Here is a 23,641-nt window from a genome sequence, read left to right as displayed (position 1 = left end):
ACACAGAGTTACAATTGCCTTCAACCATTAATAAGGCAGCAACCAGAATTCTTCGAGGGAAGCAAGTGCTTTAAGATTATAGCGTCCACACAGCCAGCATTGGCTATGCTGGCTGGGACTGGCTGGAGTAGAAGCTGGACCACTTCTGGACCGCCCAAAGCACTGGAGTCCACTTCTCCAGATACCCAATAATCAGCTTTAGCAGTTATGATTAAATTGACAATTGCAGTGGGACAGGAATTGACCTAAATTACTTGCATTGAACATTTTAATGAATTGTAATGCAGTGGTACAAAATTAGAAATTCCTTTGAAATTCCTTTACTCGAGGTCCTGACCTCTTTGTTGGTACAGAAACTAACCTACTGTAGGAGGGTGAAATCTGCATTGATTGCTCTGCCCACCTTTGCCTCTGGCAGTTTTATGTGAATATATACTAAGCATAAATGTCACTAGTAAACATTAACTTATTAGCTGGCCAAATACAGAAATTGGCCCTAGTGTTTCTGCATATTGCAGTTTCCAACTTAAAAAAAAAAGTTTAAAGATACAAGATGCATCTTAATCATGACATTTGGAAGAAGATTCCCCAGACCTATATCAGCAACCATGTTGTGTTTAATTACCCAGTCATATGTCATATGTATATTGCATTGTTTTAGCAGATTTTAATTTACTTCTCAGATTCAATTGTTGCTGTTGTTTTTAATTGTTTGCATTAATAGTGTGTTTGTGTATTTCACAGCGGCCATCAATCCCACCCAATTATCTGTGGGGGGGTGTATAGCTGCAGCTTCTTTCTATTGGCAAAACCTCTATTTAAACAGACTTTATGGGCCTTGATTGTTTTTTAATGCTTATTTCCTGTTTCTAGTAAGCTGCATTGTGCCTGTCAGTGAAAAGGGCAAATTAATAATAATAATAATAATAATAATAATAATAATAATAATAATAATAATAATAATAATAATAATAAAAATAGGCAAGGACTCTATGGTAAGCACAGCGAGCGACTCTCTAGCTGCAGCCCGTGCCATAGATAGCGCCGCCGCCCTCTTCCTTCCGGTCCCCTTTCTCCTTTCCTCTCTGCCGGCCTCACCCGCACCCCTCTCTATGGTGACGCTCGAACCTAGACCGGCCAATGGCTGGCCAGAAGAGGCCTGGCGAGCTCCGCCCAGGGCCTGATCAGCTGAGGGCTGGCAATGTCTGTTGACAGCAGCAGCCTCAGCGGCAGGACTCGGGCGTAAGAGGCTGGTGGGGCTGGTGCTGCCGGGGGGGGGGGGAGCTCAGCCTGTGGGGCTGGGGCCGGGGGTGGAAGGGGACAGGAAGGAGAGGGGGCTGAGTGGGGCTCTCTTCTCCCCATTGCTCTCCCTCCCGGGCTGGGCGGTGGGGGAGCGAAGGGAGGTGGGATCCTGGCGCTGTGAATATGGGGCGCTGTGCAAGAGTTCCTCCAGTCTTGTAAAGCCCCCCCACCCGCCTTGTAAAGGCCCCCCCTTGCCCTCACGGGCTCAGCTCTCCCCCCAGACCTCGCAGAGGCCTTCTGGAGGAGCCTGGATGCCACCAAGGGGGGAGGTATTTGGCACAGGCCCCTATTATTTCTTCTTCCTCTTCCCCGTTTTCCTCCCCACCCTTTTTTAAAAGAAAGCTGTTCTCCCACACATACACACAACCCCCTCCCCCAGTTTCTAAGCCTAAAGGGAGGTTGTTTAAAAAAGATACTTAGAAACGCAACAGAAGGCGGAGGAGTTGAGCAACTGAGGAAACTGAAAAGGAGGAAGAACCACCCACCGCCCAAAGGAGACGCTAAGGAGGAATTTACAGGGTTAAAGCCGAGATTCTGAACAGTTTTTTTGGGGGGGGGTTTAAGCCCCCATTGACTTACTGCTCAGAAGGTGGGGAGGCAGGTGGGAGTGAAAATACACCTCTACAGAGCTGCTGCTCCCTCCCCTCCCCTGAAAAGAATAATTTTATCAGACGGTAAGATTTTACTGCAAACCTACAACACGTGCTTCTTCAGGAGTTCCTTTCTTGTTTTGTCTCATTGTAACTCGCATGCTGCTTTGCTCCCCAACCCCGCACCCCCCAGAAAAACAACTTAAATTGCAATAAGCTGCCAGTTGGAGCTAAAATGAAACTTCCCCCACCTGGCCGCTTAATTTTTCTTTTCGTCCCAAACTCTACAGATGTGAATCCAGATGGAGCACTCGGAAGTCAGAGGACAAATACAGCAGCAAAGGCAGCGGAAGCCTTGGGGAAAGCTGATCCGCTTGGGGGCTGAGGAAGCCGAGCCTCACCTCTTGTTGCTCAAGAAAGAGTTGACAATTGGGAGGAAAAAAGGTATGGTTCCAGAAATAGTCGTGCAGTGGATGTGTGGGCTATAAAATGGCAGAGAGGTATGCAGAAGCTGTCTGTTCAATCCCTTGTTTATAGTTTTCTACCCAGCCATAGGGAACCCACAGTTGAGGATTTTTGTGTCTCTGTGTTGGTATTCTCTTAGGGTGAGCTGAGAAGGCTTTCTTAGTTTCTTGTTAATAATCAACAATCAACAGACTTACAGCTTTACTTTGAAGGGTCTGTTTTTATCTTGCTTCCTGTTTCGTACACTAAGCTGTTTTGCTTTTTATGTTTTTGAAACTAAGCTAGGACTCCATGTTTTACTTTCTCAAGAAAACTCTTTTAAGAGTCAAGGAACATGGGTAATACATTTTTTCTAAGTTGACATAATACCCAATTTTTCTGTGATTCACAGCTGCAATATTTGATTGCTTTTGCAAGACATCTGCATTTCAGAACATTGTTTTCATTTCAATTTTTTTATATAAAAAGGTGAAAGATGCTTACCATGCAATCTGATACATGTTGCTTTAGAAGTAGGCCCCATTAGACATAATCCCAGGTAATTGCATAAAGAATTGCAGCCTAAGTTGTTAGGCACATGTTGTACTAAACCCTCCAGCTTGTATGAGAGAATAGTAAATCATTATAAGAACTGTCAAAATTGTTGATGTGGATACAAGTTCTGACTTAATCTTTCCACTTGTGCTCTTTCATTGATATAATTAATGAAGCCTTTCTCTGTAAGATGCTGTTAGGAAATGTTTCCTTATTTTGTAAGCTGCTTTCAATATATATTATAGAAGAAACAGACATGATATACAAATGCAAATACATGAAAGCATGAATAAAAATATAGAAACTATGATCATGTATTAAACATAAAATCTAGAGTGTTAACTTGTGAACACATCCAAATAACGTGTATGTTAAAGCACATGGCTCCCCCCCCCCAAAAAAATGGTAGTGTGGAAATTGTATTTTACCCCACCATAGCTACTTTACTTCCCAGCACCCTTAATAAAACTACAGTTCTTGGGATTCTTTGGGGGAAGCCATGCGCTTTCAATGTGTGGTGTGCATGTGACCTTTGCATGGTGTATGTTCTCTGATGGGAAGATGGCCTTTCAGAGCCTGATTGATCACATATTTGCTTGGCATAAGTCCTCAGGCATGTAGTGGGACTTACTTCATTGTCAAAAGAGTGTTGTGGTACCTTAGAGCCTGAAACATTTATTATAGAATGAGCTCAGTAGTGACCAGTGAGGTGGCATGGGTGGAACTCCATTGCTCTCCTGGCTTCTCAATAAAATGGTAAGCTGGCACTTACTGAGACGGAAAAGCATGGCACTGTGCATCGCAGCAGAAGCACTGGATTGGCTTTGCCACACAGCACTGAGCACTCCATGCCTTGACTCTCCCTTCTCAATAATCGCCAGTGGCCTGCTGTGTTCAGGAAGTGGGAACCTCACCTGTGCTGCTTCACTTTCATGGACTAGCTCATGCTATAATAAATTTGCTAGCCTTTAATGTGCCAGAAGACTTTTCATTGTTTTTGCTGCAACAGACTTACACACTACTATCCTTATGGAAATTATTTCATGGTAAGTACTCTTATGATGACAGACTTAGATATGTAGGGCTGAAGGTTTTTTGGGGGGGATGGGATGTAGTTAGACTACAGTTCCCATCAGCCCCATCCAATAAGCCATAGTATGGAGGGTATGTGGCTGGAGAAAGCTGTAATTGGCTATCCTGGAATTCTGGTGATATATGAAAAACTTGTCCTGGTTTTGAAAACGGATGTCACAGATTTGTGGAGGGTGGGCTATCAAATTATTATTGTCCGTGATAGCAAAATACAAACTTCATATGCAGAAACAGTATATCCCTGAGGAGCACAAAGTTGTCCCAATAAAAGGGGATGGTCAGCCTTCTCATACATACCCTGTGTGTGAGCATCGCAGAAATTGTCATGGCCTCAGTAAGGCCAAATTCTTCCAGAAATATCTGCAAATCTAATGACACTATCATTTTTGTCACAAAGGTTGCGACCTGTCCTTTCCTGGCAACAAACTGGTGTCTGGAGATCACTGTAAAATAAGGGTGGATGAAGAATCTGGTCAAGTATCACTGGAGGATACCAGGTCAGTTTCGCCTGAACCCTTTCTGCTTTCCCTGCCTGGTTCTGTTGAGTAAAATGTTCTGGTTAAGTGTTCACGCGGGAGTGTCCTGGCTGTCCTTATTTGACTACAAGGCAATATGTTGATATTTTCTGCATCCCGCTTCTCTCTTGGGACCTGTCCAGCTTGCACACTTAGAACCAGATTTAATTTTTTTTATCTGCTTTCCCCATGGAAACTCTAATTTTGTGAGGGTAGTGATTATTCCATCAACAAATCCTTAAAATTGTCAACTGAGGTTGCAGTTCCCAAGATTCCTTGGATGGTAATGACTCGATTGCGCCTTAGGTTGCCTCAAGCTTGAGACCCTGTGGTATTAATTCCCGCCCCTTTTGTGATGTCAGAGCTTTTAACTATTTCTAGTGTTCTATTCCAATAGAAGGGATTTCCATAACTGCCCTGATGTTGATTTTGTGTGTGGGGGTGTGTGTCTCTCTCTGGTTGCATACACTTTCCTGTGTGCACGACTTGTGACATCGCCTCTCTTTGAAGTAATCTGTTCAACTATTTCGACATCATCTTGCAAAAATGAAAACAGGCCATAAGAGAGTAAGAGGTCTCACAGGCTTTTGTAGCTAGCAAGCTGCCAACATTATTACAGCCAAAGTACAATCTGTTTTGCTGGCAGGACAATAAAAGATTTGATGGAGAGCATTAGTAATTGGAACACTTACAGGTAGGGTGGCCCAGAAGAATTGGGTATGGAATAGTCACAGACACATGTGTAATCACTCGGATCTCGATCCAGCTGAAGCCCAGATTTACATGAATGGGCATGGGATCCAGGCTTTGCCCGGATCTGGTACACAGCCCCTACACTTGTCTTTCCATCTTAAAGATCCATCAGCACCCTTTAGAACAAGGGTGGGAAACCTGTGACCCTCCCAATGTTGTTTGACCACAGCTCCTGTCACCCCTGACCATTGGCAGTGCCTTTCTGTTTGTTGCTAAATGATTAGCTTTCCAGCACTACTAAAACAGGGTTGGGCAGCCTAATTAAAGCTACTATCCCATACACGTTTGCTTGGGAGGAAGTTTCATTAAAAGAGCTGGTGTTTACCTCTGAACAAACATGCATAGGATCAAGCTGTAATGTTAAAAAAAATAAGCAAGAGAAATGTTTCCAAATTTAGCTGAGATACCTGTTCTATATTTCTCTTGCATCTTCCCTCACCCCCAATTCTCTGTTTAGGAAGCAGCTTTAATTTGCATTTTTACTGCAGAAAGTCGACAGTTTGCTAAATGCTTTCTGTAAAAAAAAAAAAAAGGACTAGGATTATTTTGCACATGAATTGGGAGTCTTATGTTTGGGGGAAGGGGATACAATTTCTTTTAGAAGGCCCATAAAATTAGCATTGGGAGCCTTATGCAAAAGCAGTTTCCCAGTTTGGAGAAAAGGTTTCCTGCTTTCTGGGTCAAAAAGGCTAGCAAATGGTTTTCCTCACTTGGCAACTCCCTCCCCCCACTTTTCCCTTAATCAGCAACTGTAAATGAACAGGGTCTCTCTTGTCTTGCTAAGTTGCTTGCCCTTCTTCACACCCCAGTGAAAAATCCAGTTTGCATCTTGTTAAATTGTGCATTGAGTAAAAAGTGTGTTAACTCTGGTGTTCCCCAGTTCTTGGTATCAGACTCTCAGGGACCCCAGGGGGGTGAGGCAAGCAGGCTTTTTGTGAGATCAAAGCTCTGGAAAAGGAGGGAGCAAAGCAAGGGTGAGGATTTTTGTTCGGTAATTATATTACCCTCATTAAAATGCTGTCCCATATTTTACCCAGACTTTAATTTGGATTTACAGTTTCTATTTGTCAGGTTTCTTGCATAAATCTATATTAAATGGGGATGGATATAATACAGGATGGCATTTTGATGAGGAAGATAACATGTGGATGCTGTTGGGGGGCGAAATTTTATTCGTGAGGTTCCCTCTGTCTCCCCCTTGCTGTTTAGGATCAGCTCTTCTCCCCCAATTCTAGCACTTTCCCTTCAGTGTCTTGTAAATACAGGCTGTACCTGTGCAAGTTTCTTGGTGAGGTTGATGGACTTCCATTTCATGCGGCTCAATGTGGTGCCTTCCATAGTTCCAGTTACAGAAAGGTAGCCGTGTTGTTGATGGACTTCCATTTCATGCAGACCAACTATGGCAGACCAACACGGCTACCTTTCTGTAATTGTAAATACAGGCTTTGTCCACCCGATGGCGGCAACGGCCGTTTGTGTTTCTTAAATAGGCTTTATCATCCGGACTTTGATATTAATCACTGTGTGCAAGAGCTGCTGCTGTTCTGAGGACGACGTCCTGCCCTTCTTCCCCAAAGAGCCTGGGCGATAGAACATTACAATTTAAACTAAGAGTAGAACATTTAAAATCAATTTAAACATTAAAAACATCTAAATCGTATAAAACTGTCACTCTTGCAGTTTAATAATTGTCCAGGCTGCCAGGAACAGTTATCTTTCAACCATCAAAATACCTGGGTGAATAGGAACGTTATAAAATTCCCGCCAAAAGTTAATTGTGACCTGTCAAGTAAAAAAATAAAATAGTAATCATATTAGTTGACTACAGCTAGGGTGACCAGTTTAGGCATAGCTAAATAAGAGGAGACACATTGTTAAAAAAAAAGGGACTAAAGAGGACACAGATTTACATATGCTGACTTATACTGTGTAGGTGCCAAATTAGAAACAATCGCAGTAGTTTATTTTTTAAATTTTATTTATGCTTTTCAGGTTTATACATTTCAATAATTTTACAATCATTTTCAACACTTGACTTCCTTCCCCCTCTTTCTGCAGTTCCTTAAATTTATTTTTAATATCTTCTACATATCCAAATTAACTTAATTTGTTCATTCATCTTTTTTAAATATATATTCTTATGAAAGTGCAGGTTATTACAATAATCCTGCCAATGTTCTTATCTATTTACAATTTATCTGTAAATATTCAATAAACCATTTCCATTCTTCTATAAAAAGTTTATCTTGATTTCTTATTTTTCCGGTAAGTTTTGCCATTTCTGCATATTCCATAAGTTTTTGTATCCATTCTTCCTTGCTTCTTTTCATTTTGGGGCGAGTAACATTCTTGCCGCTGTAGTAGCATACATGAATAAGTTTCTGTACAGTTTAGATAGTTCTGTCCCTATAATATTTTTTTACAAACGCTATTTTAAGCATCCTTTTCAATTCGTTATATATCATTTCCCAGAATATGATATAACAATCGCAGTAGTTTAAATAAAGTACATCTTGCCACAGTGGGGAGGATTGTGACCAGGTGAGCCCTGTGCGTGCTCCATCCTCTGTCTGAATGCTAGCTCTGACTAAGCTGGTTTAAATGAGATTCCTCAGAAGGTGGTGGGCTCTTCCCCACTGGAGGTATTTAAGCAGAGGCTTGGATAACCATCTGGGAAGTTGTCGTTGCAAGATTCCTGCAATGAATAGCAGGGTTGGACTACATGACCCTCAGAGTTCCTTTCAGGTTTCCGGTTAGCCACTTATGTAGACCTCCTCTCTCTTGCCCACCCCACTCCTAATCCCTTGTTACTCACCAGAAGGCCTTGTTTGTATTTTATAGTACTAATGGAACGGTTATTAACAAACAGAAGGTGGTGAAGAAGCAGACTTACCCGTTACAGACTGGAGATGTGATCTATGTTATTTACAGGAAAAATGAGCCAGAAAACAGTAAGGGGATTTTGCTGCTGCTTCTTTTTTTAATGGGCTTCTTTGGCGCAGGGGCTGATGGGTGGGAGATCTCTGGGTTAGAGCAGGAAGAGGGAACCTGTGCCGACACCACCCTCTGACGTTGCCAGCTTACAATTCCCAGCACCTCTGACCATTGCCCCTGCTGGCTGGGGCTGATGGGAGTTGGAGTCCAACATAATCTGGAGGGCCACGAGTTCCTCACCCCTGGGTTAGTGTGTGTGCGCATGTGCGCAGAAACGAAGGGAAAAAACATTTGGCATTTCTCCAAGTGAAGCTTATATGGGATACAGTCTTGTCCCGGGCCAAAAGCCTAGCCATTAAAGAAAGCTGTGGGCCACATGGCCAAAAACGTGAGGGTTGTCTTGCCATCCTCACCACAACCATGTGAGGTAGATGAGGGAGTGTGTGTGTAAATGGCCTAAGGTCATGGAGTGAGCTTCATGGCTGAGCAGGGATTTGCACCTGGGCCTACCCACTCTTATGCCAGTGCGCTCACCACTAGAACACACTGGCTTTTGATAGATTCCAGCACTAATGATAAGTGAAGCACAGAGCTGCTGCAATGGCGCTGGTTGGGAGGAAGCAGGGAAACTGGGGTAGCAGACTGCCTCCTGCCTCAGAAATGGTGCACTTTGGAAATGGAAGAGGGAGTGTCAGGGAGGCGTCTGAACCTCCCCAGGCAGTTGTCTTTAGGGAGACCCATCTTTGTTTGAAAAATTCAGGACAGGAAGAAAGGAAGCACTTCTTCATACAACCTGTAATTAAACTAGGGAACTCTCACAGGAAGTAGTGATGGCCACGCACTTTGATGGCTTTAAATGGTGCATTACACAAATTTGTGGAGGATAAAGCTCTCAGTGGCTACTACCCATGATGATTATGTTCTACCTTAGCTGCCGGACACAGTTTGCCTTTGAATGCCAGTTGCTGGCAATCGCAAGTGGCAAGAGTGCTATTACACTCAAGTCCTTTTTGTGGGCTTCCCATAGGCATCTGGTTTAAGAACAGGATGCTGGACCAGATGGGCCATTGGCCTTTTCCAGGTAGCTCAACTTATCTTCTTACCTGTTGGGAACCATTGGCCTTACCGATTTTCTCTCTCTTCAGATGTTGCATATCTTTATGAATCCTTGAATCCAAAACAGGACCCAGCTAATGAGCCAGTAGGTAAGTAAAAGTGATTAGCTCAATGCCAGTGGAGGCAGGGGAGAATGAGCAGTGAAGATTAGCTGCATCCCTTTTAAAGCTGCCGGGCTCTGCAGAATCCCGTTAACAGAGATTTCTCTAAGCCTCTCGAGCTGTTGAGGCAGCACCAGAGAACGTTCCCCCTTGCTCCCTTCCCCTCTGCAGAAGCCACTGTCAAAAGCATGTGCCATATGACCAAAGATACCTCAAGTACCAGACAAAGCGAAGATGGGGCCTCAGCGGCTTTGCCACCGTCGGCTAACCAGGCTAGCTATGACGAACCACAGCCATCCACTTCCACGTCGAACCTCTTTAATGCTGCTTCTACCTCTCTCGCTGAGGCCGTATCCACGGAGCAGGATAATCCTTCAACATCTGGTAAAGTCTCAATTCGCTTGGCCCCATGTGTCTAATGATCATTTCACTTTGGCCTTCCTGCTGAAGCCTAAGCTGTTTATTCTGGATTTCCACCCCCAATTTTTAGTCTTTGGAGAAGGAGGGGGAGTGCCATTTTTCAGGTTTTCTGTATACCCCAAGACCAGGGGTCGGCAACCTGTGGCCCATGGGACAGTTTAACTGGCCCACGAGCTGCCCCCGAACCGAGCCGCCCACTTGGCGAGTCCCCGCCCGCTGTGCTAAACTGGCGCAGTGCGGCGACAGAAATTGCGTCTGCGCACGCGCAGGTGGTCCAGCCCACAGAGTGATCTCCATGGGACTTGACTGGCCCAGGCAGGTAAAACCTTGCCAACCCTTGCCCAAGACCAAGCAAGTACATCTATTATAATAGGAGGCGGTTCTACCCCTCTATATTGGCCAAACGAGAAATACCATAGCTGCCATTGCTTGCCTTGTGTACAAGAACGCTTTGCATTCAATCAGTCAGCAACGCTTTCTGCTGATGTGCTGCACTTCCCTTTCTTTCTTTTTCTTCTTTTGGGGGCAGGGTCGCAACCGTACGCCTTTATTCCTGCACCTTCCATGCCTGGCTTAGAACCATGTGGTCCAGAAGCATCACTTAAACACAAGCAGCCAAATGTAAATACTGAAACTTCTGACACTTCTTCAGGGGATAAAGAGAAAACCGTGTCGGCTATGCCCAAGTTGAAAAGCAGGGATGAAGAGGAAGCCCTGGAGCCTGCCAGGAAGAAAATAAAAGCAGGTTAATAAATAACTGTTACTTCTTTTTTTAAGAGGTCTGTGGTCCAAGATCTGGCTGGTTTCCCATCCTAGTAACTTTGGGCACTCCTTACTGTCCCTTACCTCCCCACAACTTGCCATGCAATTTATCTTCCCTTCCCTGAAACCCCTTCCTGGTGTAACTTCTGCAACCCAGCTGAAAGGTGCCACTCTTTCCCCAGACTTGCCTGGGAAGATCCCCTGCAGGGCATGGAGAAGCTCCGCGCCTTCAAAATGGGCAGGGAAGGCTTGGGCAGCCTCTTGTTTGTTGAGCAACAATGTCTTGGGTTCCACTGTGTGTGCCAGCGCTGTGATGTGTGTTTCCCTCCCGCCCCTTGCAGGTGGCGATGCCAGCACGTATCTCCAGGTGATTCCTCCAAACGTATGTGCAATTAAAACGGGGACCGAAGACACGAAGTCACCAAATGTGAAGCCAGACAAAATGGAAGAAACACTCACCTGTATCATCTGCCAAGAGCTGCTGCATGACTGTGTCAGGTAAGGGGGGGGCGGGTGTCTGTGGGCCAGACCAGAAGTAATGGCAGTAGGCCAATGTCTTTGAATCAGTTCACCGCTGAGTTCCTGTATAGAGTATGCATGTGGGGGGGGGGATTGAAAACTCATTAGGGGCAGGTGAGAAGGGGAAATGGTGGGGAACTGTTCCCCCCTGCGCACACTTGCTCCCCCCCCCCCCCCCCGAGCTATTTTTCTCCCAGTGAGAAAATGTTTGCTGGTGGGAGAGCGAGCGCTGAGAAGCACACACACACAGGCAATCACAATGGAACTTTGTATACTCCAGGATGGATTGAGTTCTCTTGCTTCCAATCACCATGGTCCGCAGCTACATTACCTACCCTTTAAGAGCATGGAGCCCAATATTTGGCGGGTTAGTTCAATTTGTCGTGTGAGATTCATCCCCCGCCCCTTACACACACGTTGCTGTTCGGCTCTTGTTACCCCTTTAGGGTTGCCAGGTCACGTTGCTGTGGCGACTGTAGAATTCACAGTGGACAGAACTCACTTTGCTGGGGGGTCTAGATCTAGCAGTTGTTTGTCCCCTTGGGCTTCCTTCCTACCAATAACACACCCCTTTGTTCCTGATTCTGGGCCTTGTCTCTTGTTTTGCCCCAGCCCCTACTTTGTGCTTGGCTCCTCCCTTCTTTTAACTCCGTGATTCCAACATCCGGTTGTTGCATTAAGTTCTTCCTCTCCCGACATCCCATTTCCTTTCACTGCCCAGCCTTCTGAGTGGCCTCCCTAGCTCTCCTCTCTTCTCTTCCTGCTCTCCTGCCCCTGAAAGTGCAGCCCCTCTTGGCTCCTTCAGAACACCTCCACATCCATCCCTTGTTGCAGCAGTTCCGCAAGCCAATGAGCATTCCAAGCCACTGTACTCGCTCAGCCAACCATAGTCCATGGTTCTGCTGCCCTGGGAGCAATTCAGCACAGCTGTCTGTTTCAGCACCAAACAGAAGGTTGAGGATGGGGAGAATGACGCCTCCAGCAGCAGAGCGCAGAGAGGCAAGACTGAGTAGGATCCAGCTCCTCTAACCCATGCACGTCATAGATTTAAAGCAGTCTTATGTCTTATTAGTCACGGGGAATTCTTGGAACTGAGGTTTGTTACAGGTGCTCTGTGAAGGCAGCAGCTTTCCCAGGAATTCCCAGGATTCTTTGAGGGAAGCCGTGGCTATTGAAGTGGCACAGGGGTCTTCAAATGTGTGGTGTGGATGTGGCCAAAGCTGTCGCTGATTTCAAGATAGTTGAACTGATTCCTTTTTCCATACGTGTTGAAATGCACTTGGAGCCGACATAAAAGCCCAGAACCTTTGCTGCCATTTGATTATGTGGATAAAAGCCATGGGATATTGTTATACATTTTAAAGAATGTCATGCGAACACAGATTAAAATTGCAGCACTGCGAAATTGGTGAACACACAGCCAGCAGGAGTATAAACACAGCCTGAGATGTAGCGTTTCTGATCCTGCAGACAATGGTTTGGTGTGCTGGGAGGAAGCCTTGCATTTGCACACTTACTCTTCCCCTTTCCTCCGGCCTGCACATTATCAGCTTAATGAATCATTTTCTAGTTTGGTCAAACCACAGTTTGATGACTTGAGGGAACACTCCGGAGCAGGGTTACAAAGTAAGAAGATAATAATAATAATTAATTTATTATTTGTACCCTGTCCATCTGGCTGGGTTTCCCCAGCCACTCTGAGCAGCTTCTAACAAAGATTAAAAATACATTAAAATGTCACACATTAAAAACTTCCCTGAACAGAGCTGCCTTCAGATGTCTTGTAAATGTCAGGTAGTTGTTTATCTCTTTGACATCTGATGGGAGGGCGATCCACAGGGCGGGCGCCACTACCGAGAAGGCCCTCTGCCTGGTTCCCTGTAGCTTTGCTTCTCGCAGTGAGGGAACTGCTCACTGTCAGTAGGCTTGTTCCTAAGCCCTACAAACCATGGTTTGCATAGAATGAGAAACATCACATTTGATTGTAGGCACATCCTCCTGCTCCTCCTCTCCATATCAAGGTTTCCCCTTTTCTCTCCAGCTTGCAGCCCTGCATGCACACTTTCTGTGCCGCTTGTTACTCAGGATGGATGGAACGCTCCTCTCTCTGTCCAACTTGCCGCTGTCCGGTGGAACGTATCTGTAAAAACCATATTTTGAACAATTTGGTGGAAGCTTACCTCATCCAGCACCCAGGCAAGTGGAAAACCGTCCGCAGATATTTGCTGTTGATGCTGATGATAGATTTACATGGCTCTTTAGAGAGAGGGGCGGGGGGACAAGTCCCTGCCCAAAGGAGCTCGCAATCTAAAAATTGGTCTCACACCAGAGACCACAGTTGGAGGTGGGGGCAAACACTATAGTGCTGTAATCATGTGCAGCCTAACAAGATGAGCTGCATTCATTCGGAAATAGTGAGTCGACTCCACTTGCACAAAGTGAATTTATTCAGTCATTTGGTAGCTGGGGATACCAAACACATCAAGGGGCTTCCGAGAACACATTTGGCTAGCCCCACCCCCAGACACTGACGTGCATGCAAACCATTCCCCTCGGCTGACACGATTGGCATCAATCTGTGCGCATGTGGATGTATTCAAATAGGGCTCCCTTCACTAGAAATTGCATCTCCATGAATCGAGCCCTTCCCAAGTGCACAGGCACACATGGGTGAGCCTGTTGCAATTTGTGCATTTGGCTAGATGGGTGTGTGGATTGGTGGTGGAATGTGAGTCAAAATCTGGAATGCAGGGCCAGCCAGGCGCGTTCTCTGAAACCCCTTCCATGCATTCAGTACCCACACATACCAAATGACTGAACAGGGCTTGCTCATGTTTCCAGCCAGGCACCAGAAAACTGCAGATTGAAGAGCTGCTGGTATCTTTATCATCAGCCAACCCCATTATCCTGTGAACCACCCTGAGATCTTGTGATGACAGACGGGGTATAATAATAATAATAATAATAATAATAATAATAATAATAGTAAAAAATAATTTGTTATTTATACCCTGCCCATCCGGCTGAGTTTCCCCAGCCACTCTGGGCGGCTCCCAATTGAGTGTTAAAAACAATACAGCATTAAATATTAAAAACTTCCCTAAACAGGGAAATCTAATAAATCATAATACTAATAATCCATTCATAGCTCCTTCTGCCCTTTAGAGTGGAGACAGGATACCTGATAGACTCCAATTCCCATCAGCTTCACCTAGTGGGATGATGGGAGCTGGAGTCCAATAGCATCTGGAGGGCCCAGAGGTTCCACATTTCTGGTTCTAAGGGAGAAGCTGGAAACCTGGGCTGTGATACTAACTGCCAGTGACCATAAAACAATGCCATACTTGTCTCTCATTTTCATAACTATTTACGAGCCAATGTGGTGTAGTGGTTAAGAGCGGTGGACTCGTAATCTGGTGAACTGGGTTCGCGTCCTCGCTCCTCCACATGCAGCTGCTGGGTGACCTTGGGCTGGTCACACTTCTCTGAAGTCTCTCAGCCTCACTCACCTCACAGAGTGTTTGTTGTGGGGGAGGAAGGGAAAGGAGATTGTTAGCCGCTTTGAGACTCATTTGGGTAGTAGTGATAAAGCGTGATATCAAATCCAAACTCCTCCTCTTCTTCTTCCGTGCATTTGAACTGAAAGCCACTTTAAGAGCCAGCATAGAGGACCTCCTGGATTCCTTGAAAGTTCTGTGACTCTGAAATGATCATGGATGCATTTTTGAATGGGAGCCTGTGTAGCTTAGGACCAACTCCTGGTCAAAAGGCTAGTCGAATTTCCTCTGTTTGTAGATAAGTGTCGCAATGAAGAAGATGTGCGAAGCATGGATGCCCGGAACAAAATAACTCAAGACATGCTTCAGCCAAAGGTGCGGAGGTCCTTTTCGGATGAAGAAGGAAGTTCTGAAGATCTGCTGGAGCTGTCTGACGTAGATAGTGAATCTTCTGATATTAGGTGAGCGTGGTTGTGGCAATAGGATTTTGTGGGACTTGCAGCCTTGCTACCAGGACGACATTTTGAATCTGGCCTTTGAGACGCTTCTCAGGCCATGGTGACTCCTTCAGTGCCTTTGTTTGCCTAGAATTTGCCCTTGAATTGTGGTAATATCTATTGTTTGCCTTGACAGAGGAAACTGTGTGTGTGCGCAAGTTTTTTATTGTAGCATGGTTGGACTGTACTAAGCTAAGAATTGCATCCGTTGGCCTGCTGTTTTTTTCCCTTAGGCCCCCACTCACCACCAATTAGCATGCGGCCCCCAGGAGGTTTCCCATGAAGGAATGCAGCCCTTTGGCTGAACTAAGTTCCCCACCTCCTTTGAAAGATTACTATTCCACTTTTTTGCCTGCCTACATACATCTTAGGTGGCTAACAATAAGAGGAAAAATTAACAGATAAGGGCCCTGCTGAATCATGCTAAAGGTCAGTTTAGTCCAGCAGCCTGTTCTTCCCAGTGACCAACTTGAGGTGTGTGGGAAGCTCACAAAGAGGACATTAATAATAATAATAATAATAATAATAATAATAATAATAATAATAATAATAAATTATTATTATTATTACCCCGCCCATCTGGCTGGGTTTCCCAAGCCACTCTGGGCAGCTTCCAACAGAACACTAAAATACAATAACCTATTAAACATGAAAAGCTTCCCTAAACAGGGCTGCCTTCAGATGTCTTCTAAAAGTTTGGTAGTTATTTTTCTCTTTGACATCTGGTGAGAGGGCGTTCCACAGGGCAGGTGCCACTACCGAGAAGGCCCTCTGCCTGGTTCCCTGTAACTTGGCTTCTCGTAGCGAGGGAACCACCAGAAGGTAGTATTCTTCTCTCACTACTGTTGCCCATAATGAATGTTCAGGGGCATGTTCGCTTCTCATCCTGGGCATTATATCATAGAATTGTAGAGTTGGAAGGGACTAGAAGGGTCATCTAGTACAACTCTTCAACGCAGGAATCTTCTGCCCAACATGGCACTTGAAGGAGGCCAGTGATGTAAAAAATTCCTCTCTTTGGGCTTGTTGCTGCTGCAGGAGCTACTCAGCCTTCTGCTCTTGAAAGGGTCCACAAAAGCCATGAAAGAAATCTCTCTCTCTCACGCTCACATCTCACCTGTGTGCTGCCTATTAAAGAGTGCCAGGATTACCTGATGTTTTCATCCCAGTTAGACAGTCAGGGCCATGCCCCTCTTAAACTTGAGCCTCTTATGATCGTTCACCGTCCTGTAGTTCAGCTTTGCTGTCTTCATGCCCTGCTTGAGTTTCTCAGAAGCCACAGTTGAAAACAAGATGTGGGAATTCCTGGTCCAGTTCAGTGGGGGCTCTTGAATCTGATTGAATTCACTTTGGCTTTCACACGAGTTCCAATAACCTACCTGCACCTGTCTTTTCAGTCAGCCATACATTGTGTGCCGACAGTGTCCGGGGTATCGTCGGCAACCCGTTACAGCCATTGCCTCCCCGGGCCAGGAAGGAGAAACGGAAGCCCGGCAGCCCTTGGGGGATGCACCATCTACCTCTGCCAACTTTCCAACAGGTCAGTGTGGTGAAAGAATGCAGTCAGTGGGTGGCAACGCGAGGCCTTCGTGCTGTGTCTAGCCTGGCAAATTCTTTGCTCCCACTCCCCAATAGGTTTCCTCTTCCTTCCTTCCCCATTATTACCCCATTGTGATGGGGCAATGCTATCAATGGGCTCTCACCCCAGGCCAGATAGGATGTAATCGCCTGTTGACTTGTTCCCCATGGAAAAGTGTATATAGCCAGAGTGTCATGTTTGAGCATCTTGGCGTTCTTTGCTGAGGGTGTTATATTGATTTTTCATAGGTCTGCCTTTCAAGCACACAGCTGGATCAGTCTTTAGGGAAGGGCCATGACTCGGTCCCAGGTTCAGTCCCCAGCAACTCTAGAATCAACTTGGAGGGATTCCCTATCTGAAATCCTGGGTTGCTGCTGGGACTCAGCATAGACAGTACTGAGCTAGATGGACTAATGAATTTATATTAATTGATAATTATATATTAGTAACTTTATATTACCCTAACATTGTGTTTTTGTAATATTTTGTTTAAGCTGACTGTTTTTGCTTCAGCTTTTTGTACACGGCTTCGAGATATTTTTAAAATATTAAGCGAGATAGAAATTAAACAATCAAAATCAAATACTCTGCAACAAGCAGGGCTTTTGTGCCAGTTGCACAGAGCTGTCGGTTGATGCAGAAAGGGTTCGCTAAAAGTCTGACTTACCTTGGATTGGGTGGCCCCTGGTCCTGATCCTGACCATTGAGATTCTATGAAGCTCACTGTCCATGCCGTTTTTATTCCAACTCTTTCCGTGTCTCCCTGTCATTTTCTCCCAACCTAGCTGTCCAGGAGTATGTGTGTCCTTCTCAAGGAAGCCACGTGATATGCACTTGCTGTTTCCAGCCGATGCCGGACCGCAGAGCAGAGCGTGAACAGAATCCGCATATCGCCCCCCAGCAATGTGAGCTAGTAGTCTTTTGCCTACTCTGTTAGGCATTTTTGCTGTTTGTTCCAAACTGCTGTCTTTTGGATGATTTTGCCATGGAGGCATGAGGGCAGAGTTAAGCCAGCAAAGGGTTGGGAAGTATTCTGTTTTTTTAAAAAATATTAATGACGATGTGTACGTTTGCAACAGGACAGTCTATATCAGGCATCCCCAACCTGCAGCCCTCCAGATGTTTTGGCCTACAACTCCCATGATCCTTAACAGGACCAGTGGTCAGGGATGATGGGAATTGTAGTCTAAAACATCTGGAGGGCTTAAGGTTGGGGGTGCCTGGTCTCTATGTTTAAATAGATATCACCACCCAATTCCTTCTCCTCGCATGGCAGTGCGTGAATTCCTTTGGGATTCAAATAGTGGGTGGCTGCTACTTGTGGATAAATTTATGTAAAGGGAGCTGGGGGAGTGTGCAGTATGAAGAACTGAAGAGGGCGTGTAAGCCCTTCCTTTTTCACCAGTGGGGTGAGTGCAGTTTCGCCTTTTCTTCCCGCTGTAGAAAGAGCACTGCAGAGCACCACTTCCCCATCCTTAAGGGAGTTACTCCTCCCTTTGTTTCTGGTCCTCTGCCTCCCCTCTTTCCACTTCCAGTTATTCTACTTGGCTGATCAGGAAGTGATGTCACTTTGGGGAGATGCTACCTGTATGCTCACCCCCAACTTCCTATAAGTAGTGGTTGGCTGGCTGAGTGAGGGTTAAGATGCTCACTGTATGCAACAGATATAATGGGAGTGTGTTCATTGATAGCTAATAGGGAATTTGGGGTCCTTTACTACTTGATATTCTGGATGCCTGATGCCACATGTTCTCTGCTCTCTGTGTTCACAGGCACCATCTGTCTCCAACCCTTCTGTCACTTGTACTGGGGTTGCACTCGCGTGGCATGTTTTGGTTGCTTGGCACCATTCTGTGGTAGGTTGGCCCACTGTCTCGCTCCGGGAGTCTTTTTTTTTGTGTGTGCTGTTGGCGGAATTGCTATTGACGGAATTTTCTCAAAAACTCTTGAGGAATTTGGGAGCACTGACCATTAGAAGCTGAGACAATTTGGCTCCCAGCAATATTAGCAAACACATGAAATTTCTCTTAAGCTGTTTGATACATATCTTGGTAAATGTAATCAACCTTAAAGTGTTTTTTCACAACCCAAGTTGGCCTTGGCGTATTTTAAAACACAGTCCTGGTTGAGGCTGTAATATTTTACTAAACTCACCCTACGGAGAGAAGCCACTGTCTCCTTGTGGAGGTTACTGGTTCAGACAAACTGTGCAGGAAGAGGTGGCTTGCCATAGACAGTGATGCCTTTCTCCAGGTGGGAAAGAGCACTGCAAGTGAGAGGGTTGGAAGGAAGCATTCCCAGAGTGTGCACTAAAAAATATTCTTGGAGCTGGCAACTTCTGCAGGCAGGTGGAGGCTTCTGGTCTCTGGGAAATCGAGGCCCCTGAACAAAGCTAAATTGTGCTCCCCAGAAGACCCTGAGAAGGGTAGATTCAAGACTTGGGGTGTAGAGAACCATGAATGAGATCCATGATGGCTTCCATTTGTAATGTTCCAATATCTGTACATGCATTATAAGCTCTGTCGACTATGCTGCAATGCACAATCCCTAATGTGGACTCCAGTGGCATCCTTTTTGAGAACTTAAGAATAGTCCTGCTGTATCAGGCCAATGGTCTGTCTGGTCCATCTTGTTCTCAATGTGGCCATCCCAATGCCTATTGGAAGCCTGAAAGCAGGACGTGAGCACAACAGCACTCTCCCACTTGTGACTCCCAGCAACTGGCATTCAGAGGCTTCCTGCTTCCAGTTGTGGAGGGAGAACATAGCCATTGTGGCTAGTAGCAGTTGATAGACACTTTTTAGCCCTTGGTTGAGCATGTTACCTTCTGCAGGAGGGGATTCCCATGCATCCAGTTTCCAGCCCTTGACATGGAAACTAATACTTCTGATTTCAATGAAGCCAATATTCCAGTTCTGTGAGCTTGAAATCATGACCTCTAGGCATTGAAGGTCATCCTTTTGGTGAGAAAAGAGAAGATGCCTCTTGGGTATTTCAGAGCAAAGATAATTTCCCCTCTCTTTTTAATTTCCTTACAGAAATAAATCTTGGTGACAAGTGTTTAGATGGCGTCCTTAATGGCAATAACTATGAATCGGATATTCTAAAGGTATATTCAGTTTTAAAGTATATCAGTTGAGAGAATATAGCTGCTTTAACCTAGTTTGCAGAATACATTTTTACTACTTTCCATGGGGTGGGTGGGTTGGTCAAGTTGTTTAGTGCATCTCTTTTACATGCTGCTGACTACCCTTTTCTCTCATCTGAGGATTACCTGGCATCCAGGGGTTTAACATGGAAAAATATGTTAAACGAAAGTCTCCTAGCTCTTCAAAGAGGAGTTTTTATTTTACCAGGTAAGTCCCATCTTTTCTCTCTGACTTGAGCTTTCCAGAGGCATATCTTCTGCATTGTGCGCTTTCAGGGAAGCAAATTACACATCCCCATTTGTACCAACCCAACCTTGATCCTATCCTCTTCAGAAACCCTGCTCCACAACTATCTCCACCAGGTGAAGTAGCTGTGGTTAACCTGCCAGAAGAGGCCTTTTCAGTGGTGGCACTCTGGTTATGGGATAGCCTTCCCAGAGATGTTGGCCTGACACCATCTTTGTGGTCCTTTCACCACCAAGACCTTTCAAATAACTTACAGCAAGCATATGTACTCTTGACGAGTTATTGCCTGTTTGGAATATTTCATGAAATGGCTTTTTTGGCCCCTGACTATCTGCAACTCTGATTCCCCTCTGCCCTCCAGATTATCGCATTACTGGAGAAACTGTTCTCTGTTACTGTTGTGGCCTCCGCAGCTTCCGAGAGCTCGCTTATCAGTACAGGCAGAATATTCCTGTTGCTGAATTGCCAGGTATGGAAAAACTGTATTTGTTATTAATTCATTCATTCATTCCCTACCTTCCCCCCCCCACCCCCCGGTTCATAACAAAAGCCAACAAACAACATTAGAAATAAATCAGTTTTAAATAAAATTGGAAGCATTGGTTAAATAATTCTATCTATATTTCCTGAGCGATTCAGTAGCCAGTCAGTCTGTGTTTTGAGATGGCAATTAGCTGTGTCACACCTACAAAAAGTTGCTACTGTTCTGAAGTTGGGAAGGGCAGGTAGAGGCAGCAGTACTCTGAGCAGTTTTAGATGGCTGAGGGCTGCCAGACCCCAACCCATGTTCACAACTTTTCCCCTCGCATATGTGAGCTGGAAAGTATGTCATTTGTCCTCGTTGTAGAGAGAATCTTTAAATCTTATACCAAAGGGCAAAAGAGACCTACAGTAATTCTCTCCCATTATTTCTCTTCCACAATACAAATGTTTTGGAGGACTATTCATTTTGTTCTGCATTGGGACTATATTTATGGTGTGTGTTAAAATTCCAGGACAAGACTATCCCATGTGCATATGCATCAGTAACAGCTTAGCATGCACTATGCTAGCATTAAGTTTCAGTATTTTAAAATGCATGTTGCTGTTGCTGTTTCTATTATATCTTCTTAAATTTCAAAAATTCCCACCTATACATGTTGTTGTTTGGTTTGGTCCCCCAACTGATAATCTACTTACATGGCTTTGCACTTGCTACCAAATAATTGTCCGCACCTTATTTTAGAACAACAACAATGATTGACTGATTCGCCCACCCACCCGCCCTCAAATCTCTCTGCTTTTAATTAACGTCAATTGTGCATCAAATGTGTTGGTGTTTTTTCTTACAGTGGCTGTCATGTCACGCCCTGATTGCTATTGGGGGCGCAATTGCCGGACTCAGGTCAAAGCTCACCATGCAATGTGAGTTGCCCCCACCCCTACCCTCACCCCCTCGATACTTTTCTATAGGAACTTAAATCTGTGTGCATTTCAGGGTCAGGGTAATAGTTCCGCCAGAAAAAAACGCATGCATAACTTTTTCTATACTTCTGACGAGAGATCATTTTCCTCCATGATGCTAACTGTTACGCCAGCACTGGAATTATATGCTCTGTGCACCTAAGCCCAGTCAGCATTCTGGCAGCTGCATTCTGGACCAACAGAAGTTTTAGAGTACTCTTCAAAGGCAGCCCTGTGTAGGTATTAGATATTTGTTGCATTCAAGAATATCACTAAACCCTGTTGCAAGAATGAAACTAGCATCTCCTTGGGCTTGCGTGCCTGCTCTCCTGTCCTCCAGTGCAGAGATACAAAAAGGTGATAGAAAGTTCCTGCCTTAGATTAACCACAGCTTATCATGTCACTGAAACCCTAAACTGTGGTTAGTTTTAAATGTGATTAGTGGAAACAAGCCAACTTTGAAGTAAAGGTAAAGGACCCCTGACAGTTAAGTCCAGTCGTGAACGACTCTGGGGTTGCGGCGCTCATCTCGCTTTACTGGCTGAGGGAGCCGGCGTATGTCTGCGGACAGTTTTTCTGGGTCATGTGGCCAGCATGACTAAGCCGCTTCTAGCGAAACCAGAGCAGCACACGGAAACGTTGTTTACCTTCCCACCAGAGCGGTACCTATTTATCTACTTGCACTTTTTGGTGTGCTTCCGAACTGCTAGGTTGGCAGGAGCTGGGACTGAGCAACGGGAGCTCACCCCGTCGCAGGGATTTGAACCGCCGACCTGATCGGCAAGCCCAAGAGGCTCAGTGGTTTAACTAATCATAGTTAATATTAACCACAGTTTGCCTAAGTTTGGACTACAGAGCAAACTACAGGTAAACTCATTCACATAGCACAATGCTGTGGTTTAGTGTTGCATTCAAGCCAGTGCATTATTTCAAAACAGCTAATAATTTGAATCCAGTATGTTTTAATATTAATTTATCAACAACAAAAACTCCCATCTAATGTGGGAAGGAAACTTGACAGTGCTAGCTCACTTTGAACATTATAAGAACATGAGCTGCCCAGAAATCTGCCCAGGAGCTATAAACAGTTTCAACAGTTCACATGTAGGGTGGGGATGATAGTGTTTTTCTTTAAATTTGACATTAACCACCCTAAAAATGCTAGCCTTCACTTAAAACCAAAAGGTGGGGGATAGCACTCAAGATTATAAAATGGTGAGATAGCTGGGATTTGTTCGCTGGAAACTGTGTCCAGGAAAATCCAGAAATTGGAAGGCGAATTTCGTTAAAAGTAGCTCAAAAACTCCCCCCCCCCCCAAGAAGAAGAAGCTCAACAACTTTGCCCAAAAAAATCGTCTCAACTGTTGTTTGCTTGTTTTCTATCGTGTTTTTTAAATTTTAACTCAAGTCTTTTGTTGTTCCAGGAAATTCAATCACATCTGTGAACAAACACGATTCAAAAACTGAAGGTGTTTTTTGAGGCATTTAGCTGGCCTGAATGCTCACAGCCTGTAAGAAAGGAGGGGGAAATTAAATCTGCAATACTGACCGTACAGTTTTTGTTTCATTGTTCCCTCATAGCAGGAGTTGGTTACTCTTTTTACATCAGATGCTCTGGTGTATATTTTTGATTTGTAAAACGTTTTCACAGTTTATGAGCAGGTCAGTGTCTTTTTTCCCTTTTCTTTTCCTTCAATAGACAGTGTGGAACAAGCAATTCATTCATGATTAGTCTGCCCCTGCTTCATCATGTTTTTGACTTAATGACATCATCATTGGACTGAAGGATTCTAATGGCATTGAATAAAGTAGGGGGAGTCTACACTGTGTGGCAGTAATTGCGCTGTTCAAATATATTGAGAGCTATTGTTTGTGGGGTGAAGTAGGACTACAGGGTGGGTGCAAAAAGTTGCTAGGCAAGCGATAAACTCCTTCTTGAAAAACAGATGGGCAGCAGTAGTTATCCGCTCCACCCAAGTGGTACAGTGGAGGACAGTTGGGGCTGTGTCTACATGGTCTTGCTAAGGGGATTGGTTGCATGGCCCTTCAATCAACATGGCTGTCAAAAAAGATCACAGCTGGATTTGGCCTGGCCCATCCAGTTATCAGAGGCGACTTGTGATACAC

At 44.9% G+C, this 23,641-nt stretch overlaps 1 protein-coding gene and 1 long non-coding RNA gene across 3 annotated transcripts; one reads left to right on the top strand and one right to left on the bottom strand.

The window, feature by feature from the left end:
* Positions 1-1,111: 1,111 nt before the first annotated feature.
* Positions 1,112-23,336, top strand: CHFR (checkpoint with forkhead and ring finger domains). 2 transcript variants are annotated; one of them, XM_053368297.1, is made up of 18 exons: positions 1,112-1,242; positions 2,183-2,336; positions 4,381-4,480; positions 8,093-8,202; positions 9,331-9,390; positions 9,574-9,786; positions 10,475-10,567; positions 10,926-11,082; positions 13,145-13,299; positions 14,899-15,061; positions 16,495-16,637; positions 17,462-17,581; positions 18,449-18,532; positions 19,715-19,785; positions 19,945-20,032; positions 20,433-20,540; positions 21,403-21,475; positions 22,939-23,336. In XM_053368297.1, the coding sequence occupies exons 2-18, from the start codon at positions 2,195-2,197 to the stop codon at positions 22,979-22,981; spliced, it is 1,923 nt and encodes a 640-aa protein (XP_053224272.1). In that variant the 5' UTR covers positions 1,112-1,242; positions 2,183-2,194; the 3' UTR covers positions 22,982-23,336. The 2 variants fall into 2 exon arrangements, with proteins under 2 accessions (XP_053224272.1, XP_053224271.1); XM_053368296.1 differs by having other exon boundaries at positions 10,352-10,567.
* LOC128403495 (uncharacterized) lies at positions 10,445-11,909 on the bottom strand. The gene is made up of 2 exons (XR_008327961.1): positions 11,439-11,909; positions 10,445-10,543 (listed from the first exon to the last, which is right to left on the bottom strand). It is a non-coding gene; the product is annotated as an uncharacterized LOC128403495 (long non-coding RNA).
* Positions 23,337-23,641: the final 305 nt, after the last annotated feature.

This window comes from Podarcis raffonei, chromosome 16, assembly GCF_027172205.1.
Source record: "Podarcis raffonei isolate rPodRaf1 chromosome 16, rPodRaf1.pri, whole genome shotgun sequence".
NCBI lineage: Eukaryota > Metazoa > Chordata > Lepidosauria > Squamata > Lacertidae > Podarcis > Podarcis raffonei.
Note: the sequence above shows the minus strand (reverse complement) of the source record. Positions and strands in the feature narration are given on the sequence as shown.